This window comes from Elaeis guineensis, chromosome 6 (assembly GCF_000442705.2).
Source record: "Elaeis guineensis isolate ETL-2024a chromosome 6, EG11, whole genome shotgun sequence".
Taxonomy (NCBI): domain Eukaryota; kingdom Viridiplantae; phylum Streptophyta; class Magnoliopsida; order Arecales; family Arecaceae; genus Elaeis; species Elaeis guineensis.
Genome location: NC_025998.2, coordinates 124,194,821 through 124,204,904, shown reverse-complemented (window position 1 = coordinate 124,204,904; position 10,084 = coordinate 124,194,821). Strand labels below are relative to the sequence as shown.

Genomic DNA, 10,084 nt, shown 5'->3' with positions numbered 1-10,084 from the left:
AAAGAGAGAATAGAGGAGAGAGCAGAGAGAGAAAGTCTCTCTCTCTATTTTTTTTCTTTTTTTTTCTCTTTCTTCTTCTTTTTATTCTTCTCGTGGGTTCTCTTTGGTGGAACAGGGGATCGTGAGGTCCCTTCCTGTTCCTCGGGCTAAGGGCCATGACTGCCGGCTGGTGGCAGTAGGGGCTGCGATGGTGCAGTCCGGAAGATGCCAAACCGACGGTTGGCGGTGACTACCAGCGTCGAAAAACAAAAAAAAGGGTGGAAACAGTCCAAAACAGGGGATGTTTTTCTCCAACGAAATCCGATGAACCCGGCAGCCGACGGTTGTGCACACGGGAAAGAAAAGGAAAGAGTGAAAGGGAGGAAGAGGAGCCGAGGTTTACCTCGAGCTCCAGTGACTACTGTGGTGAGGAATTGAAGCAAACACGATGAAGGGCTTCCACGAGAAGTCTCTGGTGATCCTCGCTGATTGCTCTCGATGCTTGATGGGCAGAAAAGAAAAAAGCTCTCCCCTTTAAATAGGGCCGGAGGGGAGGAGTTTGACTCCTCCGATGGTGATTTCCGACTCCGATCGAGAGTCGCCTTAGAACGAAAAAGACTCCCTAACGGAGTCTTCTTCTCAAATTTTTTTTTTGTGCTTTATGATACATGCGGGTATTATATGGTATTTATCTAAATTATTCAAATATTTTTGAGATTTATTCATTTATCTTTTCTTAGTATTTTAAAGTGTACGCATAAGTGCGTGCAGCCCTCCACCTTTTGATGGACGTCTTCAAAATATGCATAGCATCCCACGGTATTTTTTAATTACCGCAGAGAATCCATTTCCGTTTCTAAGTATAAATTAGTTTTATTAACTAAATGTGATGCTTTTCGTGCTGGTCAGAAAGAGCTTTAGGCTCGGTATAGCGCCTTTTTTTTTTTTTTTATCTTACTGCAAAAGAAACTTGCCTTGGATTCCAGGTGCATAAAATAGAATAGAATATGAGTTTTTTAAGAATAAAGGGGGATAAGATGTCATGGTTTTGGCCGAGAGACCTTGGAAAAATTATAGTGTGCACTGCATGCACCAACTTGGCTGTGCATGCCACCAATAGCCGAGAGTTGTATTACTATGGACCAATTATTGAGACGAGCATGGGATGAATGGAACTCATATTAATGTGTCTCAGTGATTGGTAGCTTGCACAGGTGTGGCTGTGCATGCAACAATTTCTTACGACTTAGGTCCTTGGGTCTTAAAGGAGAGAGAATAGAGGTGAGGCGTTTAAGAAGACAATTAAAGCTAGGTATAATAGTTTCTTTCTCTTGAGTTGCATAATAAGTATAAAATTTTGTCATATAAGGATTATTTTTATTTTTATTTTTTCAGAATATTACTCCCAAGTTTGCATCCTTCCACTAGGTGATCAGTTGAATCTTCTTCCTCTGGTAACTTGTATCTGTTCAAATTTCTTTCATCTGTAAGCCATACACTTATAATGTTTCTAGATTGTTCCGTTGTCTTGCATCTCTAACTCAAGCTAGATCATTGCCATTTTACCATTTACTGATTTTTAACTGCAAACATTTTCTTTTAAATTTTTCTGGCATGTGCAGTTTTATGTACTTTGGAGTCTTCCTTTAGATTCAGAAAGTGAAAATTCTGATTCTTGAGGAAAATAATGATAATTTACTGCGATATCTGTTTTTAAAATCAAGTACCCAAAGGACATCTTGATACATGTATGTGATATATATTCACCTTAGGAAACGCATATTAAAGTCATTGGGAAATGCTTGTAGTAAAATTTTCATTCCACACATATCTTAATCGTTTGAACACAATAAACGTCTTGGTCCTTCAATGCTATCAAACTCTCTCACAGCTTATGAAGCTTCTTCTTTTTGCTTCTTTCCTTTCTCTCACTTAAAGCCAAAACTTGGGACCATTTTCTACTAGCCTCGAAAAAATAAAGCTTTTGTCAATAATGATTTTCTACGATGGATAAAAAGGAGGAATTATCTGGGGTTGAAACACGAGAGTGTCTAGCTTCGAGCCGAGAGTGCCTGCCCTTTGTGCCTGGGTTGACTATGTATATAAATATCTTTGATGGTGTTATTTTGAAATATCTGCTTTAACTGCTATTTCACCTCCCAAAAAGCTAAGTTGGCTTGATGAGCGCAGATGAAGAAGCGGGAGCATGAAAACCAATAATCTCTTTCTTGGCCTTCTATTTAAGTTATTTTATTTTATTATTTTTTGAGCTGTAGATCATACAAAAGAAAAGATGATCTCCTTAATTGAGAATCCACTCTCATTTTGAGCTGCATTCGAATCAGTATTTACTGATGCAAGAATGACACCGAGTTCACTTCAATGCCAAAAAGATGAGTAATAGGCAGAGGAGGTGTCACTGATGTCATAAATAAGAGCAAAGGTACGTAAGAGAAGAAAGTCCCATCTCAAGTAAGGGAACAAACATGGTATAAGATCTGGAATGAAGGTTGGCTTTTGATTGGCTAAAAAGAAGGTCTAGCTTTTGATATTCGGCATAGAGAATGGGTGAGAAATCTCTAAAGAAGATGGATCCAGCGGCTAAAATTAATAGAGCATAGAAACTTTTTGCTGAAGGAAGAGGGCCTACTTCTTAGGTCTTAGCTTAGTTGGGGCTATCCATCCTAGCCCACTGAGTTACATCCTCCAAATTTGGAAGGATGCAAAGAAAGACGGATGTCGCATGTGAAGGATGGATTTCTATATTGATAAAATTATCCCTCATTAATATTTTAATAAAATTTTAATATTTTTTTATTTTTTCATTCATTATATATATATATATCTTACCTGTACTATTAAATTTTATTACTAATTATTTATTTTATTAAATAATTTCATAATTTTAAGTAAATAATTAGAGCTATCTTCTATTTTTTTATTTGCATTTATTATTTTTTAGTTATCTATTTATATAAGATTAATTAACTATTTAAATTAAATTTAAGATAATTTGTATGATTAATATTTATAAAAAAATAATTTATATATAACTAATTTATAAAATTATTTTTTAAATTAAATAAAATTAAATTATCTTATATAATTTTTATGTAATTATAAATTGTAAAGACCGTAAGTTTATACATTGCCTAGTTATTTAGTATAAATAAATGTTATAACTTGATAATAATCATAATTTTTATCAAAAAATAGTTTAGTAAAAATATTATATAAATATCATCCATTCTTTCTTTCTTTTTTTTTTTTTTGATAAAAATGAGTTTGGAAAGATCTAACTCAATAGTTATAGTTTAATTATGTTTAGCATCACATATTCTATGATTATCTAAGGTTATACTCTGAATTTTGGATGCTGATTGTCCATTCAACTTTAGCAATTACAGGGCCTATGTTTTCAAACCTACATTCAGCACAACAAAGGTACAGCAATTGCAGCAATTATAGCTTCGCATTCAGTGCATTTCCTTTAGGCTTACGTCCTACCGATTTTGATCTTCAGATTCCCAGTTTGTTGGTGCCTTGTTGAAATTTTATTTCAGGATGCATCCGCCTCTTTAGTTAGTATTGTAAAGATTATTTGGAGCTAATTTAGAAGCATCTGTCAGTGTTGCTAACTTTGAACTTGGTTACAGGTTTTCAGCACCTGTTTAAGGTTGCTCTGAGGGCCTGTACCGAACATTCATTCTCCCCTTCAGCATTTTCTATCCAGGATATGTAGAGTCTCATGATTTGTTTGCTTACAAAATTAGGAAGATAAGCATGGTATTTGAAGCATCTCTTGTTTCATTCCTTTCATAAGGTCCACAATCTTGCAACTAGTAAGATATCAACTCCTTTCTATAAACGATGCATGGGCTTGTCCGATCGCCACGAATTCCACAGCATGAATTGGGTTTGTGGAAGTTCTCTAAAGTGAAGAGCAGGAGTAAGAGATGACCAGACCTATCTTGAGAATGGGCATTGAAGGAATAGGTGATCCACGGTCTCTGAATTTGAATTGCACAAGGTGCAGCTATCTTTGCCTCTCCACCCTCTTTTAACTAGATTAACCTTTGTTAGGATCTTATCATGGAAGCTGAGATGAGTGAAATATTTTGTCTTCTCTGGCACCTTGACTTTCCAAATAATTCTGCTAAAAAATGGCCTCACACTACCATCCATAAGAAATCGGTAGCATTGTTTTGTTGAGAATTGTTAAGTTGATGGCCATTTCTATTGTTAGTATCCGGGTTAGCCGATAACTCAACAGTCAAGAGTTCCTATCATAATTTGTGATGATCAAAACCATCATTGAGCGGCAATGTGAGATGCCAACCATTATTTCCGATTGATAGATTGAAAGCCTCTGCCACAGTGATGTCTTTATTGAGAGGATGAAAAACCAAGGGAATCTCTCTCTTAAAGCTTGGTGAGAAATCTAGGAATCATTCTAGAAAGAGATGTGCAATTTGTTTCCAACTTGGAATCTCACCAATGCTTGAACTATCCCTGATACTTGTTAAACTTGCTTGCAGACTGTTGATAATCACTGTCTGGGGATCATCCTCAGTGATATTGGCCTACGTAGATAGTATGCTGCTTTCACTAGTATACTCCATGGTTTAGGCACATCCGAGAAAAGCTTCCACCACCACTTGCAGAAAAAGACTTAGTTGAATGTTTTGAGATTAATAATTCCCATTCCCCCAAACTCCTTTGGCCGGCAGACTGAGACCCAATTCAGCACGCCATTTCTTGCTTTTGCTTTTTCACCAGCGCTCCAAAGGAATCCCTGCCGATGTCAATTTTTTTAATAATATCTGAAGAAAGAATAAAATTCAACATCCAAAAGGTCAAGATTGGCGTGATGACTCCATTGAGAAGTATTACTCGACCTACTATGGAGGGCAATCCTCTTTTCTAGCCTGCAAACTTCTTCATAATTTTTCAAGTAGCGGGTCCAGTCATTCTTCTTAAGTATACGAATATTTAGGGGCTTATCTAGATAGGAGAGTGGGAATTCTGTTGATTGACTGTCTAGAATGGCTGCTATATGATCTCTGCTTGGATAGGAGAGTGGGCATCCATCTTTTTTTTTCATTCCTTCTATATTAAATGAAGAAGAGAATCATATTTATTTATTTTTTTATATTTAGTCAAAGATATGAAAGGATTAGGGATGACAAAATTGATCCGACCCGATGGGTATACACCCTACCCGAACCCGATCAAATCCGAAAAATAGGGTTTGACCGAGTTTGGGTAAAACCCGAAAACTATAGTACAGGTATGGATAGGATATGGGTAGTGCTATTTTCTATCCGAACCCGAGTCCGAACCCGACCCGAACCTATGGGTATGGATAATACCCGAACCCATATCCGAATATATACACACACACACACACACACACACACACACACATACATATCCGAAGATATATATACTTATACATATATATATATATATACATATATATACATATACATATACATATATATATACATATGTATATATATGTATATGTATATATATATATATATATGTATATGTATATATATATATCTTTGGATATGTGTATACACACACACACATATATACACACACATATATATGATCTCTCTCTCTTTCTCTCTATCTCTCTCTCTCTCTCTATATATATATAATTATATATATGTATGTATGTATATGTATGCATGCATATATGTATGCACGTATGTATGTGTGTGTATGTGCGTATGTATGTATGTATATATATATAATTATATATTTGATTTATCTTTATATATAAATCTTAAATTTATAGTTAATGTGATAATTATATTAATTTCATTAATTATCAAATTATACTTGTATATTTTTTTCTTCATTCTCATTATCTTTTAGTATCTCAAACTTCTTTTTCACTAAATATTTTTTATTATAGAATAAGATAATTAATATTTTTATATTTTTAAAATATAAAAATTTTGAATTCTTTATCTTTTTGAACAAGTCCTAATAAAGATAGTCTTATTTTATTTAAAAATAATACCTTTCCATCTCTATAAAATCAAGAATATAAATTTATTCAAAATATCAATAATAATAATAATAATTATTATTATTTCTTCATTATGATTTTATCTTCAAATAGACAATTTCAATTCATCCCATGATAGTAATTCATCTTTAATTCATCCCATAAAAATTAAGTTTAAAATAAAAAAATACATCAAGTGTATATCAACCAAGCCAATAAAGCAATTGAATCTAATAAATTTGGACTTATAAATTATATTCTATGTTGAATTGGTAATTTTATTTTGATTGATAATATGCAGAAATTTATTTTGGTTGTTTATATGTTCTATGTTTAAATGTAATTCTATTTTTATGTTTGATTTCTATAAATTTGGACTCATAAATTATATTTTATATGAAATTGATAATTTTATTTTTAATTGATAATATGCATAAAATTATTTTACTTTTTTTTTTGGGTATAGAATGGATGGGTATGGGTTGGGTATGGGGCGGGTATGGGTTGAGTATGGAGAAATGTGTTACCCATGGGTATCTCCGAATCCGTTGGGTATGGGGATGTGTATCTTTTTTCTTATTCGATTGGGTATCGGGTAGGGTTTGGGTATAAGATATTAAGTTCGGATTTGGGGATGGGTAGTACACTATTTGACTCAAACCCTATCCATTGCCATCCCTAGAAAGGATAGATAGAAGATCTATCCATCTTTTTCTTCATCCATCATTTCTCTTCTATCTATCCTTCTTTCAATCCATTCTTTGAATCAACTAAAGAATTATTTATAACATACATTTCTTGAAACTATGGTCAGCCATTTTGTTTCGGCACTTAGAACACCTATATATAGAAATGATTAGTAATAATGTTTCATCCAACGCAAAATCATGACAAAGCTTGCAATGCAAAACCAAATTTCATTGGATCATGAAGTCTTGAACCAGTCCCTCGTACCTCAAGTTGGCATGCATGCAAAAGCATCCATCTCTTATAATTGTAGAGCTTCAATATCATGTTGGTACAGTAACGGTTAAATCATGATAGTACGGTAACTCCACTTTCGTATCCCATGTTTGCTAGCCAAGCAAAGCATGCACCCGCCTCCTCTGCCAATCAAACATATATAAATGGTCATTCTAACTTTATTAGGCCAAAAAAAAAAAAAAGTTATGCTGAACGTCATGCTGAGCATAGTTTTCTGGCCGTACTTTATTTCTGAGTACCATGAACTTGGTCAGGTCGATCCACTCTGATTTTTCAAATGTCAAATCTTTTCGCCTTCACTATGCTGAAAATAGTGAAACACGACGCTATAAAAGATACTTTACGATGCTAATAAGCATCGTTAACAAGCTTTACGATGCTTCAAAAAGTATCGCAAAAGCATCGTCTATGTAAGAGTGAAGACAAAAATCACCGACACTTTTTAAAAACATCGCAATAATTTTCCACGACGCTTTAAAGCGTCGTAAAATTAGCTTCTAACGACGTTTTTTAACATCGTTAAAAATAACGCATCCTCCACTCTACCAAGACGCTTTTCGAAGCGTCGGCAGTTAAGTCATTAGCGATGCTTATAAGCGTCGTTAAACAGTGTATTAACGATGCTTATAAGCGTCGTTAAGTTTTGTAACAGAAAAAAAAATATACAGATTTTATATACAAAAAAAAATACATATATTTCTGTAGAAAATTATATCAATTATTCAAACATAAACCTGTACAGTCACCACCATTGACACCAAAAGTAAACTTCAATAGCAAATTTAACCAAACCAAAAGATATTGTTTTATATAAATAAAAATAAAGTACTAATCGTCCATTACAATCAAGAGTAATATAAATAAATATAAGAATATAATAAAAATAAAATAATATCAATCTGCAGGCGGATGGTCGTCGCTGTCTCCACGTGATGTACCGCTGTCTCGACGGGTGCCTGATGTGCCAGGAGCCTACAAGAAACATATCAAAAGCATGATTTGCATATCTATAAATAAAAATATATAGATCATTAAATTAATATAAAAATATATATTTAATAATATGTGTTTACCTGAGATGGGCCATATATCTCTAATAAAGATGTAAGCCGATCAATCTGTCCCCTCATGGCCTGCATCTCGGCACGGCTCTGTCGCATCTCCTCCATCTCAGCGGCATGACTCTGTCTAATCTCCTGTATCTCCGTCTCGAGTCTGCGGATGCGTGAATCCTGAGCATCTGCTGCAGCATGCTGCGTATATCTACTAACCTCAGATAACTGAGTGGGGGTGACTCCTACTCCATAACCCCTCACTCGGCCGTAGCGCTCTGGTCCCATCAACTCTATGAACACCTCGGCCTCGATACGGCTCTGCTGCGTAGATGCTGCGGACTCGTCGTCACGCTCCGCAATGAGAGATGTAGCCCTCTCCTGTATTTATTTTGAAAACAAGAGTTATACATTAATAGCAAACAAAATTAAATTAAAATTATTGTAAAAAATAGAATATTAATAATACTGTACATATAAATCTCTCGACTCATCTCGAACAAAAGTACCATCCTGATGAGTATGAGTCATCCGGTAAAACTTCACTTTACCGGGTTCCCTCCCATGCTCATCCACCTACACAAATAATTTCAATTTTAAGCAAACAGTTATAATAATTTTAAAAAAAAATGAGTATCATGATACAGACATGGTCCACGATACATAATGATATTAGTTATATAAATATTTCAACATAAAAATTAAAAGTTTATTATAAAAGTTTAAAGAACATACAAACTCCTGTCGGAGTCATGCATAACTCTTCGACCCCGATGTATGAGGAACAGACTGAGCTGCTCGTGCAGCTCTACCAATAGCAGAATAAGTCTGTAAAATAAAGTAAAGAACTTGTTATATGTATAATATATAATATATAATATAAATTAATATTTTATAAAATATTTAAAAAAAAGATAATGAGCAGATAATATATCTGTGCCCTCTCGGAGAACCAATAATGAACCAACTCCATCCACTGATGAAGGGGTACATCAGGAGGATAATTCCTGGCAACCTCCTCCTCTGTCATACCCTGTCTCATATAGTCTCTCTTCAATTGTGCTCTATATTCTTTCCATTTGCGGTTGAGAGATTTCATTACAAAATCATGAGTGGATGGAGGGAGAACAAACTTGCTCTATAAAAAAAAAAGTTAAATGAAATAAATTATATAAGTGATTAACAATTAATATACAGTATGAACATCAATTCATTACCTCTATAACTCGGAGGAGCTCAACTTTATACGTTGGAAGCATTTCATTCCATTTTGCATAGCCCAACGGACATAGCTGAGGCCTCCGAGCAACAGTCTCCAAAAATGAAGTCAATAAGCAGGCAGCTTTCTTAATTGACTGACCTAGCTGATTGCATTCCACAATAATTCTCTCGCCCTCACGCATCTGCCACACATCTCGTACTACTGTGGGTCCGTGTCTGGGGCATACTCTCCCGGATCCATCTGCAAAAAATACATAAAAGTAACTATATCATAAATATACATAAAATAAAATAAAAATAAAATTACATGAAAGACAATATATACCCTGCACGTGTATCTCATCATCTGGCTGATGAACAGGAGGATCGTGCTGTGCTGATGATGAAGGACAGGGCTCAGAATGCTGTGCAGCTGAACTGGCCTCAGGCTGCTGTGCTGAAGAAGACGTACCGACCTCTGTCTGTGAAAACTGGAACTGCACACCAGCATATCGTCCCCTGCGACGCATGATGTCACCTAGCATTTATATAAATAAAAGGTAGAATCAGTTAATATATGGAGTAAAATAACACAATAATTAATACAAAATATATACATCATAAATAATTATTACCAGTAACAATCAAGCAGTAGTATTTTTTTCAAATTCTGTCCTAACCAACATCGTCGTAGCATTTAAATCATCAGCTGACACAAAATTGTAGGGCATACATTGTGTATAAGTGTCATCGTCATCATCCTCCACTTGGTTTCCCATATCATATAAGTCTTTAGATTTTATTTTGATGACAGTAAACCAATCTTTATCTTTTGCATCTTGTA

General features: G+C 34.6%; 1 protein-coding gene across 1 annotated transcript; it reads right to left on the bottom strand.

The window, feature by feature from the left end:
- Positions 1–7,710: 7,710 nt before the first annotated feature.
- Positions 7,711–8,903, bottom strand: LOC140858837 (uncharacterized). The gene is made up of 4 exons (XM_073260117.1): positions 8,776–8,903; positions 8,515–8,616; positions 8,062–8,421; positions 7,711–7,722 (listed from the first exon to the last, which is right to left on the bottom strand). The coding sequence occupies exons 2-4, from the start codon at positions 8,569–8,571 to the stop codon at positions 7,711–7,713; spliced, it is 429 nt and encodes a 142-aa protein (XP_073116218.1). The 5' UTR covers positions 8,572–8,616; positions 8,776–8,903.
- Positions 8,904–10,084: the final 1,181 nt, after the last annotated feature.